Below are 22911 nucleotides of genomic sequence, written 5' to 3'. Positions count from 1 at the left end.
CGGGTGCGTCATCCCTCCACAGCTTCTGGGCATGCCCAGAAGCTGTTTAGCAGGGAATGAGGCGCCTGCACCAGAAGTGACGAGCGGGGCGGTGCAGACGCATTGATTCCTGGGAGCGATGACTTTCAGCTCCAGGGAATCAATGCAAGAAGGAAGTGACGACGCGGGCTACGGCCACAGAGGGAGGAAGTGGAAGGAAGGTGAGTATATTTTCTTCTATAATAAGGTAAGTAACCAATAAAAAAAATCGGCAGTATCCATTTCTTTTTCAAGTTGCAATCAGCAAGCATCTGGATGGCCCAAAATCGATTTTTTTATTGATTTTGAGGCCGGAACTCCGCTTTAAAGAGGTTCTTCAGTCGGTTTACAAAAAATGTAAAAGCAGCTATAAATCCTGTAGCTGCTGCCTTTATTAAAAGGACACTTACCTGTCCAGGGATCCGGCGCCATCCTCCCACAGGCCAGTTCTTCACCAGTCTTTGGGTTCCTGGCATGTTTAGTGTGGAAAGCCGGCTTGTGTCTTTATATTTGGCTTTCTACTGCACATGTGCAAGCTGTGCTGTGCTTTGTGAATGGTCCCACAGCCTCCTGGAACCCATGACGTGTCCCAAGATGTTTCGAGCAGGGAACGGGGGGGAGGGGGGTTCTTCTGGTGCAATCTCTTAGGACAGGGATCCTCAAACTACGGGCCTCCAGCTTTTGGGGAACTACACATCCCATGAGGCATTGTAAAACTGACATTCACAGACAGGACTGGGCATGATGGGAATTGTAGTTCCTAAACAACTGGAGGGCCATAGTTTGAAGACCCCTGTCATAGGGAGTGGGAGCAGGCATCTGCCAAAGCTACGGACCCCCCCCCCCCAAAAAAAAAAAAAAAATTGCTGAAATGTTAGAGAAGAGGACAGGAAGCAGAACTTCCCCTTTTGGATGAGGTTCTGCTTGGATCCAAAACATGCAGCTCCAGCTGAACTGCTCTCTGTGCCATGTCTGGCTTGCACCCCTTTTAATTTTGAGCAGCTTCTGTTCTGTTTCCTTCACTTAGAAGAGCGGTGCAGGTATAAAGTCTGCACCTCTATTTGTTAATCCCCCCCATAGTCTCCAACACACCAGCAGTTGCTTATAGAGACCAGATTTTCCTCTCCATTCCCCAGTACTGCACTGGAAACCTGAGACAGAGGCTGTGGTTGTGATGGGGTGATAAAATCTGGCCGTATCACTAGGCTTAGGTTATATTTGAACTCTCAAACTTAAATTCTTTGTTTCTTGGTGAAAAGTTTCACACACATTTATGTATATTGGGGAACGTCTGGCAACTCAGATTTGAGTTTGTGGCCATCACTCCGGAGTCTCTCCGCCTCCCGGTGCCCACCAAATATCTGTGCTCCCGTGGCTGCCCGCTGAAGAATGAGTCGTGTCTCTTCCTCTCTGTAGATGGAGAAAGCCAACACTCGCATGAAACAGCTGAAGAGGCAGCTGGAGGAGGCTGAAGAAGAAGCCACCCGGGCAAACGCTTCAAGGCGCAAGCTGCAGCGAGAGTTGGATGACGCATCTGAGGCCAACGAGGGTCTGACCAGGGAAGTGACCACTCTGAAAAACCGACTAAGGTGAGAAGATTGAACCTAACCAGCTACTCGTAACCAACCGAGGGACAGAAGAGGGCATTGTAGACTCTTCCACACACGTCAATATTGATTGGCTGTGCCAGGCATCCCCTTAGCCCCCATAGAGTTATTGTGCCATTCATCCCCTTAACCCCCATAGAGTGGTTGTGCTAGGCATCCCCTTAGCCCCCGTAAAGTGGTTGTGCCAGGCATCCCCTTAGCCCCCATAGAGTGGTTGTGCCAGGCATCCCCTTAGCCCCCATAGAGTGGTTGTGCCAGGCATCCCCTTAACCCCCATAAAGTGATTGTGCCATTCATCCCCTTAACCCCCATAGAGTGGTTGTGCCAGGCATCCCCTTAGCCCCCATAGAGTGGTGGTGCCAGGCATCCCCTTAGCCCCCCATAAAGTGGCTGTGCCAGGCATCCCCTTAGCCCCCCATAAAGTGGCTGTGCCAGGCATCCCCTTAGCCCCCATAGAGTGGTTGTGCCAGGCATCCCCTTAGCCCCCATAGAGTGGTTGTGCCAGGCATCCCCTTAACCCCCATAGAGTGGTTGTGCCAGGCATCCCCTTAACCCCCATAGAGTGGTTGTGCCAGGCATCCCGTTAGCCCCCATAGAGTGGTTGTGCCAGGCATCCCCTTAGCCCCCATAAGGTGAAATGTTGCAGGTAATTACTGTTAGGCTGCATTCACATGTCAGCGTATTGATCGCGGGCAGAATCGCCGCGATTGCGCCCGCGATCCGGAAATCATTGCAAATCTCAGGACGCTGTGCGTTGCCCGTGATTTGCAATAGCACCCCAAACGCTGTGCGATGTTGCCGCGATTTCTGCCTGCCAGGACCGGCCTCAGTTTATACACAGAGATAAAACAAATTCTCCTACACTATAGAGCACGGATATGCAAAATGTGGCCCCCCAGCTGTTGCAGAACTAGAAGTTCCATGAGGCATAGCAAGACTGTGATAGCCACAAGTATCAGAGGTAGAGGCATGATGGGCTTTGTAGTTTTGCCACAGTTTGCATATCCCGGCTATAGAGTATATCCCTCTATAGTGTGTACTTGCCTCAATATAAAGCACTGACTGTGATTTCTGTCTCCTCTGCCAATTGCGTGAGTCCCTTCTGATAGATTTTTGGAACATGCGCGCCCCCCTCTTCCCATTCCCACAGGTGATTGACTGTCTCTGCTGTGTAGGTTTCCCATTGAGACTGTGTAGAGAGGAGGTGTGTCTATTACCGTCACTCAGGTCTCAGATTACACTCAGCTCTCCTTACTATTTTGTGCAGTGTGTGATGCCAGATCCCCGCCCCCTGCCTGATGGAGCAGAGAAATAACCTGTGACGTGTTTTAGAAGGCTGTAGAGGAGAGTGTTGTAGATAAACAGCTACAACTTATGTAGGAGGATTTGTTTAATCTCTGTGTATCACCTGAGGCCGGTCACTGCACTGGGGATATGGAAGGGTTTACAGACCATTAAGTATACCTTTTTTTTTTTTTTTTTTTTTTCTCTTGCAGGCGGGGCGGACCCATGTCCTTCTCCTCATCTTCCAGCCGCTCTGGTCGCCGACCATTGCAAATAGAGGGCACATCTATCGACCTATCAGACGATGAGACAGAGAGCAAAACCAACGAGGTCAACGAGACATCGGCCTCCACCCCCACCGAGTGACCTCCTCTCCGCAACTCCTCTGCCTGTCAGGAAGGGACACTAAACTGCTGACAGCAGCACTACAGGTCATACAGAGGGAGCCTGGGGTGGGGGTGGGGAAGCCTATAACACCCTCTTCTCAGGCCACTTCACTACAAATCCCAATCCGCCGAACCAATCTCCTGCTGAAAGTGCCCTTTTCTGCAGGAAGGAGATGAACGCCATCTTCTTCCAACTCCTCCCCCATATCCAGAAGGCAGCCAATGAGAATGGGTTCTGTGCTCTGTGTTCTCCTACAGACTTCATTTCTTTATTTTCAGCATCATGTGGACAACAAAATTTTAAAAAAATGACGCACTACATGTTCTTTGTCCCGGGGGGGGGGGGGGGGGGTTGACGGGAGGACGTGGGATCAAATCGTCCCTTTGCATGTTCTAGAAGCTTCTATAACCTTAACCCATTTCATTATAAACTACGGAACTTTCTGTGGATCCTTTTTATCAAAGAATTTCAATTACTAAACTGTGAATCCGCCAGTTTTTTTTTTTAAGTAGGGATTGGTGGCGGGAGAGGACTGTAACTTTTTTTGTTTTTTTTTCTTCTTTGGGATTTCAACCTCCCTGCAGCAGCAATCGATGATATCCAAACCAAATTCCAACTCAAGATTCGCACTTTCTTGGACCCCAATAAATGGAAAAATTACATATGACAAAAAAAAAAAGGTGCCTTAGCCACTTAGAGAATTGAGAATAATAAAGTACATATCCACTTGTCCCTATGGAACTAATGTGACGACTTTATTGTGCATTCTATATCATGTGTAACTATGACGTCAATCCAAAAGTCAGTATTATCCAAACTCTGTGCTGGAGAAAAGCATTTCTTTTTTATTATTATAATTATTATTATTATTGTTATTATTAAAGGCTTTGACCGTTCCGGACTTGGGGTGGAGTTTTGGTTACCCGTCCTGAGCTGGAGACGGTTTCATAGTTTATACAGGTTATCTCTGCGCTCATTCAAATGTCTGTTCATTTATTATGATTTTTTTTTTTTAATACATAACAGCTGCCAGAATCTCCCACCCCACCCCCTCCGATTGCCCCCATACCTCTCACTTCCGTGTATATCTCATATTTCTAGACAATAAATTTTGTAAGACAATAAACGTATTCATTCTAGAATCCTGTGGGATTGTCGTCTTATTCAAAAAAGAAAAAAAGATTGGGGGGGGGGGGGGAATTGTTTTTGACATCTGGTAAACCAGAAAACGTGAAATCTAGAGGAAGGTTAACCAATCATTGCAGCTGTATCTGAAGATGGTCAATGGATAATAACCTCATTAGAAAAGTAATTTTCAGTGCCCGCATCCTCCACCAAAACAAAAAAAAAGGTAATTTTCAGTGCCCGCATCCTCCACCAAAAAAAGTAATTTTCAGTGCCCGCATCCTCCACCAAAACAAAAAAAAAAAAAGTAATTTTCAGTGCCCGCATCCTCCACCAAAACAAAAAAGTAATTTTCAGTGCCCGCATCCTCCACCAAAACAAAAAAAAAAAAAAAGTAATTTTCAGTGCCCGCATTCTCCACCAAAACAAAAAAAAGTAATTTTCAGTGCCCACATCCTCCACCAAAACAAAAAAGTCATTTTCAGTGCCCGCATCCTCCACCAAGACAAAAAAAGTCATTTTCAGTGCCCGCATCCTCCACCAAAACAAAAAGTCATTTTCAGTGCCCGCATCCTCCACCAAAACAAAAAAAAAGTAATTTTCAGTGACCGCATCCTCCACCAAAACAAAAAAAAGTAATTTTCAGTGCCCGCATCCTCCACCAAGACAAAAGTCATTTTCAGTGCCCGCATCCTCCACCAAAACAAAAAAAAGTAATTTTCAGTGCCCCCATCCTCCACCAAAACAAAAAGTCATTTTCAGTGCCCGCATCCTCCACCAAAACAAAAAAAAAGTAATTTTCAGTGACCGCATCCTCCACCAAAACAAAAAAAAGTAATTTTCAGTGCCCGCATCCTCCACCAAGACAAAAAAAGTCATTTTCAGTGCCCGCATCCTCCACCAAAACAAAAAAAAGTCATTTTCAGTGCCCCATCCTCCACCAAAACAAAAAGTCATTTTCAGTGCCCGCATCCTCCACCAAAACAAAAAAAAAGTCATTTTCAGTGCCCCATCCTCCACCAAAACAAAGTCATTTTCAGTGCCCGCATCCTCCACCAAAACAAAAAAAAGTAATTTTCAGTGCCCGCATCCTCCACCAAAACAAAAAGTCATTTTCAGTGACCGCATCCTCCACCAAAATAAAAAAAGTAATTTTCAGTGCCCGCATCCTCCACCAAAACAAAAAGTCATTTTCAGTGACCGCATCCTCCACCAAAACAAAAAAAAGTAATTTTCGGTGACCGCATCCTCCACCAAAACAAAAGAAAAAAGTAATTTTCAGTGACCGCATCCTCCACCAAAACAAAAAGTAATTTTCAGTGACCGCATTCTCCACCAAGACAAAAAAGTAATTTTCAGTGACCGCATCCTCCACCAAAACAAAAGTCATTTTCAGTGACCACATCCTCCACCAAGACAAAAAAGTCATTTTCAGTGCCCGCATCCTCCACCAAAACAAAAAAAGTCATTTTCAGTGACCGCATCCTCCACCAAAACAAAAAAAAAATTCAGTGCTCGCATTCTCCACCAAAACAAAAAAAAGTCATTTTCAGTGACCGCATCCTCCACCAAAACAAAAAAAAAATTCAGTGCTCGCATCCTCCACCAAAACAAAAAAAAGTCATTTTCAGTGCCCGCATCCTCCACCAAAACAAAAAGTCATTTTCAGTGCCCGCATCCTCCACCAAAACAAAAAAAAAGTAATTTTCAGTGACCGCATCCTCCACCAAAACAAAAAAAAGTAATTTTCAGTGCCCGCATCCTCCACCAAGACAAAAGTCATTTTCAGTGCCCGCATCCTCCACCAAAACAAAAAAAAGTAATTTTCAGTGCCCCCATCCTCCACCAAAACAAAAAGTCATTTTCAGTGCCCGCATCCTCCACCAAAACAAAAAAAAAGTAATTTTCAGTGACCGCATCCTCCACCAAAACAAAAAAAAGTAATTTTCAGTGCCCGCATCCTCCACCAAGACAAAAAAAGTCATTTTCAGTGCCCGCATCCTCCACCAAAACAAAAAAAAGTCATTTTCAGTGCCCCATCCTCCACCAAAACAAAAAGTCATTTTCAGTGCCCGCATCCTCCACCAAAACAAAAAAAAAGTCATTTTCAGTGCCCCATCCTCCACCAAAACAAAGTCATTTTCAGTGCCCGCATCCTCCACCAAAACAAAAAAAAGTAATTTTCAGTGCCCGCATCCTCCACCAAAACAAAAAGTCATTTTCAGTGACCGCATCCTCCACCAAAATAAAAAAAGTAATTTTCAGTGCCCGCATCCTCCACCAAAACAAAAAGTCATTTTCAGTGACCGCATCCTCCACCAAAACAAAAAAAAGTAATTTTCGGTGACCGCATCCTCCACCAAAACAAAAGAAAAAAGTAATTTTCAGTGACCGCATCCTCCACCAAAACAAAAAGTAATTTTCAGTGACCGCATTCTCCACCAAGACAAAAAAGTAATTTTCAGTGACCGCATCCTCCACCAAAACAAAAGTCATTTTCAGTGACCACATCCTCCACCAAGACAAAAAAGTCATTTTCAGTGCCCGCATCCTCCACCAAAACAAAAAAAGTCATTTTCAGTGACCGCATCCTCCACCAAAACAAAAAAAAAATTCAGTGCTCGCATCCTCCACCAAAACAAAAAAAAGTCATTTTCAGTGACCGCATCCTCCACCAAAACAAAAAAAAAATTCAGTGCTCGCATCCTCCACCAAAACAAAAAAAAGTCATTTTCAGTGCCCGCATCCTCCACCAAAACAAAAAAAGTAATTTTCAGTGCTCGCATCCTCCACCAAAACAAAAAAAAGTCATTTTCAGTGACCGCATCCTCCACCAAAACAAAAAAAAAATTCAGTGCTCGCATCCTCCACCAAAACAAAAAAAAGTCATTTTCAGTGACCGCATCCTCCACCAAAACAAAGTCATTTTCAGTGACCGCATCCTCCACCAAAATAAAAAAAAGTAATTTTCAGCATTTGTAAAGTTAATAATTTCCTTTCATCGTATTCATTATTTTAGAATGGTTTGTTTTGGAAATTGTTTCATATATTCGGATTCAGTTGGTATATTTATTATTTCCCATTCCATTTAAATTTCGGAAGAGGAATATATTCGTTCCATTGGTTTATTTTCTATTCTATTTTTCTCTTTCGTTCATTGGCGGACACAGGTCCTGCTATTCATAACTATTGGGTTATACTGCCCCCTACTGTCCCTCTCTAGATGTGCAAAGCTGGTAGAGACATCCCCAAAAAGACTTGCAGCTGTAATTGCAGGGAAAGGCGGCTCTACAAAGTATTGACTCTGGGGGGTGAATATAAATGCAGCCACACTTTTCACAGATTTATTTGTATCATTTATCATTTTCCTTCCACTTCACAATTATGACCATTTGTGTCGGTCTATCACATAAAATCCCAATAAAATACATTTACGTTTTTTGGTTGTAACATGATAAAATGTGGGAAATTTCAAGGGGTGTGAATACTTTTTCAAGGCACTGTAATTGAAAAGAAAGCAGAATAGAACAGAATAGATAATAGAATAGAAAAAGACACTAGAACATAGAATAGAACATATAATAGAAAAGAAAATAGAATAGGTAATAAAATATACTAGAATAGAAAAAAACAGAAAAAAAATTGGATTTTTGACTTACCATGAAATCCATTTCTCTGATGTTTGACGGACACAGCTCCTGATATTCATAACCATACCATTAGGTTATGCTGCCCCCTACAGGAGTAGAACACTAGGCAGAAAAAAATTCTGGCTACACCTATGGGCGGTCCCTCTGCTATAAACTCAGTTTTTTTCTGCCTAGTCAGGAGTAAGGCCTTAGTTCCTTGATGGGATCTCTGGTCCTGGCAAATTTTTTTTAGATAGAACATTTCTTCTCCTTGATTTTTCCTGTGAGCTCTACAATCAACTGCCGGACTGGGCGACGTGCTGGATAATCTTGATCCAGTGGTCTGCCCAGTCTTGGCCAGCGAGCGCAAACAGACCTCAGCTGCACGCTTGGTCCGCCGCAACATTCTCCCACTGGACAGGGGCTGGCCTGCGAACTTAACGCCTCGCAAAGTCACATACGACCGGGGTCTCGGCCCGAGTCGCAGCGTTCCTACTGCCCGACAGCCCCCCCATTTCGATTGAGAGGAGATTCTGTCTGGAGCAGTGCCCGCCTGGTTCCTGGTATGGTGAGTAGCTGTTGCCCCTCTCCCCCTGGAGGGTTTTGGGGTGGACGTGGGCCCCTCGTTGGGACGGTCGGACCCCCAGGTTTCCCTCCTTCCCGAAGGCACCCCCCCCCCCCCCTTGCTGAGTCCCTCATCCTGCTCCCCCCCCTTTCCACATACACTGGGACTGTTTGGGTAGTCTGGCCACTTTCCTGGGGGTGGGGGCAGGACACTGACTGGAAATGTGGGGAGTGCACCGCTGGAAACCGGACTATCAACTGTGCGGGGGGTTTGTACCTGGTGGGGGCTCCTGCCAGGGCCCCCCCATCCTGTCTGGATCTGTCCTTGAGGCCTGGTCTTCAAATCCTGGGTCCCTGTATGCCTCGTGGTGCTGCCATTTTGTTGTAGCCTGTATGGTCTATATACGGCGGCCATGTTTGTGTAGCCTGGTGGGCATTTTGCTGTGGTTTGCCATTGAAAATAGCGGGGGCCGTGACAGTGGAGCCCTTTGGGTGGGGATTTTGGATCATTTTACTTCCTGATCGCCGCACCTGTAGTGCAGATTATCCTGGTGGCTGCAGGTGCTCGTGTCCCTGCGGGTGGTGAGTCTGGTGGGGTCCTCTCACTCTCTGCTGCGGATCACTTGGTGTTTTGTGCCTGGCGACCGGGTGGTGCTGCCAGCGCGGTGGGGGTTGTCCCTTACCAGTGTTTTACACTTTTTTTGTGGGGTCCCCCTGGTGTCTCATGGAGTCTTTGGAGCACATTTCCCCACCTGATCCCCTCTCTGAGGCTGCAGGGCCCTCGGGTTCCCAACCATCCATCCATGCACTGACTGCGGTCCTGTAGTCCCTTGTGTCCCGGGTTGAGGTGGCTTGCGGGCGACAGGCTAGCAAAAAAGCGCCGTCTGTCTTCCCCCTGTCCGTCTGTCTTCCCCCTGTCCGTCTGTCTTCCCCCTGTCCGTCTGTCTTCCCCCTGTCCGTCTGTCTTCCCCCTGTCCGTCTGTCTTCCCCCTGTCCGTCTGTCTTCCCCCTGTCCGTCTTGTCAGATCCTGAATCTGATTCGGCTGCCGCGGACGTGGTTCACCCTGCTGGGTCTGCAACCACGCGCCTGGAATCCTTTGATAGTGAGGATGATTCCTCCACGTCTGCGCATGGAAAGGCGCTGGGGCATGCACTGATTGTATCTGTGTGAGACCCTGAAGATGTGACGGAGGTGCTTTGACACTCACAAGCCATCCAGAGTGGCAAAGGGATTTTATTTCCTTGCCTATTTGCGAATAGCTGCTAAAGAGTGGGAACGTCCAAAGCGCCCCTAAGCGCGTTACTAGGAGTTACCCCTATGAGGAGTCCCTTCTTAAGAAGTGGACTGTGCCACCGGTGGTGGACCCTTCACTTTTCAGATTAAACAAGGCAACCCTGATTCCAGTTGAAGAGCCCCCGGCCTTCAAGGATCTGGCTGACAGGAAGGCAGAGGCTGTGGCCCGTCATATGTAGACTCTGGCTGGTTCGGCAATGAGGCCGGTATTCACCATTTCCCTGACCATTGCCTCTGACTGAGTGGGCTAAGCTTCTACGCCTTGACCTGGAAGGGGGAACATCGCCCTGCTTTGCTGAGCTGTAGGACCAGCAGCTGCAATTTATCTGTGATGCCTCTTTGGATTCGGCTCCCCTGATGGCTTGCCTCTGTTTCGGCAGTGGTCCTTCGGCGTATCTTTTGGCTCAAGTGCTGGTCTGCGGATCAAACTTCAAAAAAAGGCCTTGACTGATCTTCCTTTTCCAGGAAATTGCCTGTTTGGAGCTACCCTGGATGAAATCATTAAAGGTCTCACAGGGGGGAAAGTACTTTTCTTCCGCAGGCTACTAAGAACAAGCAACCTCGTCTTAAACGTGGGCCTTCCTTTTCAGATCATAAGAAGTTTTTTTTTTTGTCCCTCAGCATTGACTGACAAGGGCTTGAAGCCTTTCAGGGCCTCTTGAGGAGGATGCAGACGGACCTGGTCTAGCAAGCCAAGATCGTGCTTCTCCAGACCTGTGATCAAGGCTCCTTCAGCATGAAGGTGTGCCTTTCACCTGTATCGGGGGTGGGGGGGACGTCTTCACTGGTTTCCGGACCCATGGATTTCCCTAGTGCAAGACAAGTGGGTCCACTAAGTCATTTGTCTGGCTACAAGATCGAGTTTCGCCTCTTGTCCCCCGGGAAGGTTTTTCCAACTTTGCGCCTGTTCCCAGACCGCTTACAGGGCCTGTTTGGGGCGGTACAAGACCTGTTCCATCAAGGGGTGATTGTCCCGGTGCCGACTTTGGAACGTTTTCATGGTTTTTACTCAAACCTGTTCAGTCCCCTGGAAGGAAGGCAAAGGCTAAACTGCTTTGTGCGGGTACAGAAGTCCAGAATAGAGAATCTTATATGTATGAGTGGTTCCTGCGCTATCCGAGGTCGTCTGTTTCCCTTCCTGCTGCTGCACCACAATACTGGTACCAGGAACCAGTCAATACAATGTGTGCAATTTGGGTGGGTGGTGCGCTTCAGAAGTGGAAATGTAACTTATAAGGGTGTGGCTTAAAACATGGCTTAAAATAGTGAATATATAAAATAAAGACGTGTTCCTGTGATAAAATTGTGTTATCGTTAAACTATGCCGTGGTGATCAAATAAATTACAATTAAAATGTAAATAAACCATTACAATATATCTTCTATACGAAAAGGTGCTGAGTATTTCAATTTCATAAAAAACTCAGTGAATAAATAATCCGTTAACAAAGTATAAATATATAGATGGAACTTCAAAAACAATTAAAGGTGCTTTGTGCTTTCTGAAATAAATAAATAAAGTGCACTGTTCAAAGTGTCCATTCATAAAAATCCAAAAGTCAGGTGCAATTCCCTTCAGTAGCTTCAAAGAATAGTAAACGTGCTCTCATGCAAAAAATAAGGGTGTTGTGACTTGCTGCCTCCACCAGGTGTCACATCTAGGTGTTCTATATTCTCACCTCAATAAGGTGTATATTGCGCCTGTATATAAAGCTTAGCCTCCGGGTAACATGTAGGCTTTTGCTAATTCCAATCTCCTGTTTCGACCTCCGGGTATTTTCCTGTCCTGTCCTTTCAGCTTTTGGGGTGTTAAGCTTTCTGGCGTCCTTAACTCCTTATCGTAACCTCGGGCTGGATCTCAGTCTCTGACAGCTCGTTGCTCAGCCCCAGGCTTCCTGCGCTCTAATTAGAGTGCAGGAAGCCTGGGGCTGAGCAACGAGCTGTCAGAGACTGAGATCCAGCCCGAGGTTACGATAAGGAGTTAAGGACGCCAGAAAGCTTAACACCCCAAAAGCTGAAAGGACAGGACAGGAAAATACCCGGAGGTCGAAACAGGAGATTGGAATTAGCAAAAGCCTACATGTTACCCGGAGGCTAAGCTTTATATACAGGCGCAATATACACCTTATTGAGGTGAGAATATAGAACACCTAGATGTGACACCTGGTGGAGGCAGCAAGTCACAACACCCTTATTTTTTGCATGAGAGCACGTTTACTATTCTTTGAAGCTACAGAAGGGAATTGCACCTGACTTTTGGATTTTTATGAATGGACACTTTGAACAGTGCACTTTATTTATTTATTTCAGAAAGCACAAAGCACCTTTAATTGTTTTTGAAGTTCCATCTATATATTTATACTTTGTTAACGGATTATTTATTCACTGAGTTTTTTATGAAATTGAAGTACTCAGCACCTTTTCGTATAGAAGATATATTGTAATGGTTTATTTACATTTTAATTGTAATTTATTTGATCACCACGGCATAATTTAACGATAACACAATTTTATCACAGGAACACGTCTTTATTTTATATATTCACTATTTTAAGCCATGTTTTAAGCCACACCCTTATAAGTTACATTTCCACTTCTGAAGCGCACCACCCACCCAAATTGCAGTCCAGAATAGAGGCCATTCGAACAATGGTGGCATTCCTGCGTTGGATTTCCTCGCCTCTATCGATATCAAGGATGCCTACCTTCAAATTCCAATATGTGTGCCAGTTATCTGCTTTGCTGTGGGAGAGGAGCATTATCAGTTTGTGGTGCTACCCTTTGGTCTCACCTCTGCTCCTTGGGTCTTCACAAAAGTGTTAGCCCCGGTGCTAGCTTTGCTACGCCAAAGGGGGATTGCGGTACTGGGCTACTTGGATGATCTCCTCCTGCGAGTGGAGTCTCGCTCTGCTCTGGTGGACAATCTGGAGAAAACACAATCCGGACTCTGCAGAGTTCGGCTGGATTCTGAACTTTCAGAAGTCTGCTCTGGTTCCGCCCACAAAGCTGGACTTTCTGACTAGCCAGAGTGCTCCTTCCTCTGGACGAACTCCAGAAGTTACAGGCTGCAATTTGTCTCCTGCTGTCCAACAGATGGTCGTCCCTCCAGACTTGCATGCAGGTGCTGGGCCTGATGGTGTTTTGATTGGTTGGCTAGTGTTTAGCCTTCAGACTCTTCATTGTTCCCACCCCCTAATGTTTAACACTGCTTTGGGACGTCCCCATTGGTTATGAAGATCAGGAGCTGTGTCCATCAATGAACGAAAGAGAAAATGGGGATTTTTGACACTGTAAAATCCATTTCCCTGATGTTCATTGATGGACACAGCTCCCACCCCTCTGCGGAGTTATTGTTCTCCTGACACTGCTTGTTACAAAACTAAGTGGCTATAGCACAGAGAGGAGTATATGCCCTGGGACTGCCCATGGGTGTGTAGCCAGATTTTTTTTTTTCCCCTGCCTAGTGTCCTACTTCTGTAGGGGGCAGTATAACCCAATGATTATGAATACCAGGAGCTGTGTCCGTCAATGAACTTCAGAGAAATGGATTTCACGGTAAGTCAAAAATCCATTTTTTTTCTGTTTACAACATCCGACCATTCTCTCAGCGGGAATCGATCGCGGGTGTCAGAACCACCGGCCCTGTAAGCTGCAGGCGTGTGACCGATGTAGGGCTGCAGTAAATCTGCGGTGGGCGGTCCTTAAGTGGTTAATGTAACATGTTAAATCCCATCTCTCTTCCATTACTTACAGTGCAGAAAGAGCTAAAATGAAGCTGTTACCCCTGGCAACCAAATTTTTTTTCTCTATAACTCAGGAAGAGGAGTTTGAATGATTCTCCTCCATCCCAGTAATGCACCAACATGGTGTAACGAGTCCGAGTTCCATTCATCAAATGCGGGAAACCGAATTGGCCTTCTTCATATGAATGAATTAGACATTCATTGTGAATGGCTCTTTTAGGTAGGGGTGTGTATATATATATATATATATATATATATATATATATATATATATATACACATACATACATACATACATACATACACACACACTGTGGCAGGTCCGCTCTGTTATGCGGGACGACATACCTGTACATCGTTTTGTGTAGCAGTTAGTAGGGGCGCGTTCACTGATTGGCTAGAAGGGCAGCCAATCAGCGGTCTCCGGCGGACGTGATCACTCCCGAAGGAGACAAGAGTGTGGTTTTGTGAGTGATGGACACAGAGATCCTCCGATTCAGGAACACAGGTCTCCATGTTCATCCAGTAAGCCCCCCCCCCCACACACAGTTAGAAAGCACTCGATAGGCTCACATTTAAACCTTTGATCGCCCCTGGTGTTAACCCCTTCCCTGCCAGTGTCATTAGTACAGTAACAGTGCATATTTTTAGCACTGATTACTGTAGTAGTGTCACTGAATCCCAAAAAAAGTGTAAAAAAAAAAAAAGTCAGGTGCCCGATCTGTCATAGTTCCGCTAAAAATGACTGATCACCGCCATTACTAGTAAAAATAATCATGACAAATCTTTCCCCTAGTTTGCAGACGCAATAACTTTTGCACAAACCAATCAAAATGCACTTACTGAGAGATTTATTTTTTTAACCAAAAATATGTAGCCGAATACAAATTGGACTCCAGACATGACGCTTGTCCTTCAGGTCAAAGAGTTCAATCTTTGTTTCATCAGAGCAGAGAATTTTGTTTCTCATGGTCTGAGAGTCCTTCAGGTGCCTTTTGCTAAACTCCAGGTGGGCTGTCATGTGACTTTTACTGAGGAGTGGCTTCCATCTGGCCACTCCCATACAGGCCCGTGTAAAATGGTCAGTGTAAAATCCCCTCCCAACATTGGTGGCCGGTACAAATCTCAACAATGGAGGTCAGTGTAAATTCTCCCTTACATGGAGGCAATTGTATATTTCCCCCTCCGCCTTACACTGGTGGTTGGCGTAAATGCTCCTATTACATTGTGGTGTCAATGTAGAAATCCCACTTTATATTGTGGTCAGTGCAAATTGCCCCTCACATTGGTGGTCAGTTTAGAATCCCCCACTGTATACTTGCCAAAGATTTCTAGCTTTGCTCTACATCAGGGGTGGGGAAACTTTTTTCTACCAAGGGCCATTTGGATTTTTGTAACATCATTCGGGGGCCGTACAAAATGTATGCATAAATGTAATAGGCATTGCTTTGCGGCAAAAAAAAACGCTGTAAAAAATTGCGTGACTTTGAGGTCACAAAAGCGTGAAAAGACTGACCACAGCGTGCCCCCTTTCAATGCGGAGTGCCCACAGCGTGCCCCCTTTCAATGCGGAGTGCCCACAGCCTGAACAGCGTACCAAGCCCCAGTGCACTTCACTTACCTGTTTTAGCGGCGGCTTCCTCTTCAGTCCCCACGTCTCTTCGAGTCCCGCATTGGCCGAGGAGGAGGATCTGTGAGACAGTAGCGAATTTTCATTCGCTATTGTCACACAAATGGGCAGGCTCAAGGCGCACTGCTCTGTGCCTCGGGTCCAGCCTTTTCGGAGATTCACAGTGTCAGAATGGAGCCATCGGCTCCTTCTGACACAGCGGCACGGGGGCCGGACCGAACGATCGTGCGGGCCGCATGCGGCCCGGAGGTTCCCCACCCCTGCTCTACATGATTCAGAATGTGACAGAGTGTGTGTACTGCCTCCTAAATAATCCCAACCCCCCCTTCCCACCACCGATCCCATCTACCCCTTAGCATTGCCACTGATCCCCAGGAGTCATAGTATCCCTAGGGGTTTTCCATCTATTGATGGTTCCCCTCACCTCCCCAGTCCATGGTGTGCAGGCAAGCAACTAATCAGTGAGCGGTAAGGATATATAGTAACCTCTAGCAACCAATCAGTGAGCGGTAAGGATATATAGCAACTAATCAGTGAGCGGTAAGGATATATAGCAACTAATCAGTGAGCGGTAAGGATATATAGCAACCTCTAGCAACCAATCAGTGAGCGGTATTATTGTACAGCAATGCTCTAGAAAGCAGATGTCATGTGCTGCAACCTCCAATAAACAGTGGGCCATAGTTTGCTGTAACCTCTAGCAGTCAGTCAGTGAGCAGTAATGATACACTAACCTCTGGCAACCAATCGCAATTGCTGCCTGATCTGATGTAGGGAATTGATTTTGAGTCTAGCTGCCATTTACTGTGTCTCAGAGCAGGTGGATCAACATTGCATGGGGGGGGCTCCAATCAATATATAAAAGATGGCCCTGATTTTAGGCCACGGTGGGGGGGGGGGGGGGGGGTTTCCATATTTAGTATAGCAGAGGAAGGGTTAGAACTTCTGTAAAAGTTTTCATTGGAGTCGGTGCCTTCCTGTCCTGGTGACATCCAAACCTTCTACAGGGCCAGAAAGGGAGGGAAAACTCCAATAGGGACACCGACAGCAGTTTTACAGGTGTTTTGAGGCACGCATTGACCTCCAACAAAACGCTGGTAATCTGCCACAAAAAAAGCTCATGTACTTTGAGCTTCAGGCGACAAAAAGCTGATATGTGATTGGGGGCCATTGAAATAAATGGGATTTTGCTTGTTGGGCGTTTTGAGATTTCAGAGATGAGCGTTTTACCAGCTGAAAAATGCTCAGGTGTGATCAGGACCTTGACAGCCCAGTGCTCAGAGAAAAGGAAATTCAAACCATTAACATTGTAACACCTTTATTATAGTAATATATATATATTTTTTTAAACATACATCCAGGACATATCAGCAGGTACACCAGGGACCAGATAAGTCTTTTGTACAACATTTACACAGAAGCTACATACAAGCGACAACTACATTTTGCATAACAAGATTACAAAATTATTTTTAGTAAAAAAAAAGTAACAAGACTAATTTCTGGGTAGGAGGTGGAGTCTGGCAGTAAAAGGCGGAGCCTCACCATCTTCCAGGTTTCTGGCTCTGTACCTTGACAGTGAGCATTCCTAATGTGACACCTGGAGGGCTGCTGTGATCTGAACTGTCATTTCCCTTCATCTAAGGAGAATGCTATAAAATTCCTATGGAAACCTCTAGGGAGGGGGCAGTGACACCATTAATTCTGGTACTCGGCCCAGGAGTAGTCTACATAGAAATGAATGGAGATTGGATTCCAGAGACCGACAGGTGTGGGAAGCTAGGTGGGTGGAGATTCACCCGCTGGGTCACCCGACAACAGAAAGGGCCAAGAGGCCATTGAAAATCTCACTTGTGAAGTTAACTAATGTGGGTTTTTGCGACCGTTTTGAGGGGCTTCCTGAAAGATATAGATTAGAAAACCCATTTCATTCTATCTATATCTTCCAGGAAGCACCTCAAAAACAGTCACAAAAACCCACATTAGTTATTAACTTCACGGGCTAAATATGGGCCTTCAAGCTCTTCAAATCCAAAAACACATGGGTGCCATTAAAAGAAGAGTGCCAAACTGGGATTTGTTTACTTTTTCTGGTTTGCCACTTTTTGCTTTTTGAAGTGCACTCTCCAGCCATTCCCCCTTCACATTTATAGAGCTGCAAACTTTGGGAGTTTTTTTTTTTTTTTTAACTAAGCAAAGAGGGGTTTTTTTGTAAAAAAGGAAAAAATGCCAAACTAGCCCAAACCTGTAAAAACATTGCAAAGCAACTCCATCTGGCCACCACGGTCAACATTTTGTAAGCCTTTAGAAAAGTGCAATTGTTTGTAGCAGTTTTTTTTTTCTCCATGCTTATAAACTGTTGGGCGTTCCGTATGTCCGTTTTTCATCCCATCCGTTAGCGGATGAAAAACGGACATAATGCATCTCTATAAATACAGATGTCATCGGATGATCATCCTCTGACATCCGTTTTTTGTCAGTTCAGTTTTTTTGAACGGAGGAGAACCCTATTTTTTCTTCCTTTCAAAAAACGTAACTGAAGCAAAAACGGATGTCAGTGGTGTCATCCGCATTTACATAGACATGCATTATGTCCGTTTATCATCCGCAAACGGATGGGATGAAAAACGGACATACGGACCGGATGACACAAGTGTCCGTTACAAAAAAAAAAAAAAGGAACGCCCGTGTGAAAGAGCCCTTACACATGGCAGACAACAGGAAGTGGAAGGCCACACAATGGGTTTGAGTTAAGACTGAACGATGCCAAATCTGGTGCAGCTGTACATAAACCAATCGGATTCCATTTCTTTTGTCAAAGCTTAATTGAACAAGCTGAAGTTAGAACCAGATTGGCTACTATGCACAGCTGCACCAGATTTTGCACCCTACAGTTTTAGTAAAAAATCAACCCTAATGATTTTAAAAAGGTCACCTATTTACATTTTCTAGATCTGGGTTCTTCGGAGCTTCCATACACTCAATGCTACAGAGCTTCTAGCAACCTACGAGAATTTATATTTGGGTCCTTTGGCTTTACTTTAAGCCTGAATTTGTTCAGCCCCTAAAAGTCCTAAATCTGAATTTACCAAGCTGTAAATGTGAAAAGATGGTCATGGTGAACAACCCCATAGAAGACTATCTTAGGGAATTTGGCCCATGGGATGTTTAAAGAGCCATTTCCTCAAAGCCGACTCAGGTAGGCAAATGAAGGACTTCCAACAATGTAATTTGCATGTGTGCCCTGCAAATACCTAGAAATGCTGATTGATCCATTAGGCTCCAGGCATTGTATTGTGGATAGGAAGGAGTGTCTAATCTCCCCTATACAGAAGAAAAGCATAATCAAAACAAGCTCTCAGTGGTGCAGAAAGGACAGAACCTGGGGGTGGAACAAAGTTGCCAGTATTAGCTGACATTTAAAGTGATTACGAGGTCACTTCTAATGGAGGACCAGCCCTGCTGAAGTCAAGCTTTTTTGGCAGCCCCATGTCCTCAAACAGCTCCATGAATGATGAAAGTCTTCAGCCCTTCCCAAGTGGGTCGAATACTCATTCCCGCTGCCACATATGCAGGTTTGTCCAGTTGGCTTGTCTGTCCTGCAGGGATATACAGGCAGGTGGGCAGAACCCATGAATTGTGGTCAGAAGAGCAGGAACCTTAAATACTTGAAATCCAACTGCAAGAGAAAGCTTAGCAGACGAGATTCTTTTACAGAGTGGGATGGCTTTTAAGTGCCCAGCTGGTGATAGGGTCACTTTAACCAAGAGCATGGGGGGGGGGGGGGGGATTCCCCTTATTGTGTGACCAGAACATGAAGGGAGAGAAGTCTCCCCCCAACAAGGAGACAGCCAACAACAAATCTGACAGCTGCTTCTTACACCTCCCCATTCCATCTAAAGCTGAAAATGGTTTCTGGATTTCCATATTAAAGCAGTTGCTGAAACATTTAGCCCAAAACAAGGACAACTAACAGATACAAGTGATCTACACAAAATAGCCACTTTAGGAGAACACCAGACATTACCATGTGGTCATCAAATCTTTAGGTGGCGATATGAACGGACCCCTGAAAGACTCCAAGCACAGCATGAAGGGGCTCAGAGAAGGTGGTCTTGAAGGTGTGCAGTAGTCTCATTGAGTTTCCCTTCTCATAGAAGGAGAGCTGGCCGGCTTCGTAATCCAGATAGATTAGAAAATTATGGCTGGTCGGCTTGTAGGGTAAATTTATATAGTGACCGTCGTGCAACATGTTATATTTATCCTTCCATCTCCCCAAACACCAAGAGTCTTTTTCTTGTCCAATATGCTTTTTCCTGTTAATGCTTGGGTAACACATTCCAACTCTCCAGCTATCCGATTGGCTGGTTTCCACCTCCCAGTAATGCCGCCAAGAGAAGCTGCGGCAACTTAGAACCCCACAGTGCCGCATTCTCTCTGGGGTTTCTGGACAGCTCCAATTTAGCGTGATCTTGGAGGCAGTTTTTAAATAGTTGGTTATGAAAAGATCTATGGCAGCTGTGTCTACATCTAGTATTATGTCTTCAGGTTTTCTTATCTCTATCTTTGCGCATGTCACCTTGTCTAATAATTTGTGTAAGGTGCTTGAGATCAAATCCTCTTGGAGAGCGGGAAATTCAGGGTCGTTGGGCAGTGCCCCCTGGAGGTCATTCGAGTCTTTGTCTAGTTCCTTGTCTTGCAGGACAGTTAGTGGGTGGGCCAAGTTTTGCAGCTCCTTAAAGTGACTTATTTTCTTGGAGATCTGGTCTTCCATGGTTTCCAGCTTTTGGATCTGATCAGAGACCAACCTTGTAAATTTGTTTTCCCACCTGAAGACCTCGCTGAGGACCACCTCCTCTAGATCTTCCATGTGCTTCTTTATGTTGCCAATATTTGAGACGACTGTGGCCACTACTTCTTGCGCTCTTGTCCTTCGTTCCTTTAGACTCTGAACTCTCATCTCAGCCTTTTTGTGCTCCAAAGTCACCTTCTCCAGCAGAGGTCCCAGTTTTTTCTTGGAGGCCTCCGCCAGCAACTCCACCTGGTGTCCTGTGTGTTCACCATCCAACCTGCAGGATACACAGACACATACAGAGTCCTTGATGCAATAATATTCCACAATCTTCCCATGGACAGGGCACCTTCCCTTTGACAGCTCAGCCGTTGGTGGCAGTAAAGTGTGCTCCACCTTCTCATTGTGCTTCCTCAGGTGATCGGCACACAGGGAGGTCTCACACTGCTGACAAGACTTCACAGCCGGAGCAGAGAAGTCGCAGTAGGTACAGAAGATGGTGTTCCTGTCTTTGCCTGGAGGAGTATGGAATTTTTCTGCTATTTTACTGAGAGTGATGTTCTTACTAGGTGCCGGTCTGCAAAAAAAACGTTTCCTGCATTCCGGACAGGTATAGACTCTGGTGGCATCCTGTTCACCAAGTAGACGATGGATACAGACCATACAGAAACTGTGTCCACACAGCAGAGTTGCAGGATCCCTATAAACCTCCAGGCAGATGCAGCAGTTGAGGTCACCTTTCAAGTTACCAGATGCCATGCTGTAAAGAAGCCAAATATTAAAAGTGAATGCAGGTTAGACTTCGGCTAAACCACAAATACAGAAAGTAATCTGACAAGGAAGGACTTCACGTTTTAATTGAGAGAACGGACCTCTTCCCTTTTATTCCTTGAGCTAGATGAATTTGTGTCTTCCATACTTCCCCCCCCCCCCCCCAACTAGGTCCCTTCCATACTTCCCCCCCCCCAACTAGGTCCCTTCCATACTTCCCCCCCCCCCCCCAACTAGGTCCCTTCCATACTTCCCCCAACTAGGTCCCTTCCATACTTCCAACTAGGTCCCTTCCATACTTCCCCCAACTCAGAGTTCCAAAAACAGGATCACATTTTAGTACACACCAAGACAAAAAAGGACACATCCCTAGTTTATAAGATTATGAGTAAGCAACATACAAAATTGATTGGTTAAACCAGTGGTCTCCCAATTGTGGTCCGTGGGCCGGATGTGGCCATTTGCTTGCCCTTGAGACACCATTCCTCCCCGACTGGCACTATTCTGCCCCAAATGATGGGAGACAATTCCTCCCCACCGACACCAGGGCATTGCCTTCTCCCACTGGCCTTACAGCCTGCCTGAAGGACAGTAAACTTGCCCCCCATTGAAAAAGTTTGGAGACCCCTAAAGTACTTTCTTCCGCTCCAATTTTCCTTTAACCATATATAAAAAAAATAAAAAACACCCACACCTCTCTTCCATGAAGATCCCCCATCAGAGAGTCTAGCCTTACATCAGAGTCCCCATATCAGGGGATTGGATAAAAATCCTGAATCCGTAGTTTAGAGACCCCCTGCCCTAGACTAAAGTGTCTGTAAACCTCAGACATAAAATCTGAACAGAGTCATTTCTGGTCACTTCACTGGGTATATGAAGGGTTCACAACCACTTTGGGGAGTTTGACAAACAAGGATTTTGGGCAAAGAGGCATATCCATAGGGCAGACCGGTAGCAAGTCCGAAGTGGGGACACAGTACAGCAAATAGCCACTCCAGGGGGTCCAAAAGCAGCACCAGAATCAATGACAAGCACAAGTTCAGAATCGCAGTTATGGCAGCCTGAGGTGCAGCTAGGGTGAATCCAGTGGCAGTCTTTAACCACTTGCCGACTGCATATTTACTGCGGCAGGTGGGCTCAAGTGCGCAAAATCACGACCTGTACGTAATTTCGTGCAATATCCACTGGGTGGCACACATGCTGCCGAGGTGCGATCGTGCCCTGATTGGACATGGGATGCAAATAGTGGGTCTGGTGGACCCGATGTGTACCGGCCACCTGCGATCGTTCCCCAGAGAAGCAGAACAGCAATCGGTCTATGTAAACAAGGTCGATCGGTGTTTGACAAGGATCTGGTGTTCCCGCCAAGCAGGACACAGATCTGTCTTCCCCCACACAGTTATCAAGCACCAGCTAGGAGCACACTTAACCCCTCTGATTGCTCCTGATGTCAATGCAAATTTTTAGCTCTGATCACTAAATGCCACTGGTCTCTCCCCCCAAAAAAAAAAAAATAATAATTTTAAATGAGACCACACGTTATTGTTTGGGGGTCTCAAGCGTTTTTTTTTTTTTTAAGGCTTACCACCGCATAGTTGTGCTGTATATATATTCCTATAAAGACAGAAAATCTTTGCTTGATCCCTATAAAATTACGACAACCTAGTTAGCCCCACCCACATGCATAAATAAAGTCACTTTACCTAGTAGTGTTGGGTCTACAGTATACCGTCCACTCAACATCGAGGGGGTGGGGAGATCTGAACCAGCAGAGCACTGGAAACAATGTAACTGGCAACAGTCAGCACATGAAGTCCTCAGTTCACGAGATTTGACAGACGTACACACAGGTATTGGTTTGCACTTATGGAAGAGACCAATCCTTTTGATGGCATGGTTAAAGTGATTGTAAAGTCTTTTTTTACCTGCTCTGTGCAGGGCAGCAGCCCAGCTCCTCCTTTACTGGGCACCCCCGGGCACCACTTCATTTGGTGCCCCCATGGAGAGCCACTTTTCCGTGGGGGCGCGCTCACGTGTTCCGCTCCATTGACAGACAGCGGGACTCGGC

The 22911-nt window shown here is 45.8% G+C and overlaps 2 protein-coding genes across 2 annotated transcripts in view; one reads left to right on the top strand and one right to left on the bottom strand.

Annotated features, from left to right (window-relative positions):
- MYH10 (myosin heavy chain 10) overlaps positions 1 to 4011 on the top strand; it is a 184037-nt gene extending 180026 nt beyond the window's left edge. The window contains 2 exon segments of the mRNA XM_082271489.1: positions 1435 to 1607; positions 3122 to 4011. Of these exon segments, the coding sequence (XP_082127615.1) occupies positions 1435 to 1607; positions 3122 to 3275 (327 nt within the window). The 3' untranslated portion in view covers positions 3276 to 4011.
- A 15313-nt stretch (positions 4012 to 19324) lies between these two features.
- LOC309566978 (E3 ubiquitin/ISG15 ligase TRIM25-like) lies at positions 19325 to 20831 on the bottom strand (the record flags this gene model as incomplete). Its single annotated transcript, XM_082272298.1, has 1 exon — positions 19325 to 20831. One exon carries the CDS (start codon positions 20829 to 20831, stop codon positions 19326 to 19328), a length of 1506 nt encoding a protein of 501 aa, XP_082128424.1. The 3' UTR covers position 19325.
- Between the last annotated feature and the right edge of the window lie 2080 nt (positions 20832 to 22911).

The sequence above is a fragment of the Pelophylax lessonae genome, assembly GCF_965119305.1.
Source record: "Pelophylax lessonae genome assembly, chromosome: 11".
Lineage (NCBI taxonomy): Eukaryota > Metazoa > Chordata > Amphibia > Anura > Ranidae > Pelophylax > Pelophylax lessonae.
Note: the sequence above shows the minus strand (reverse complement) of the source record. Positions and strands in the feature narration are given on the sequence as shown.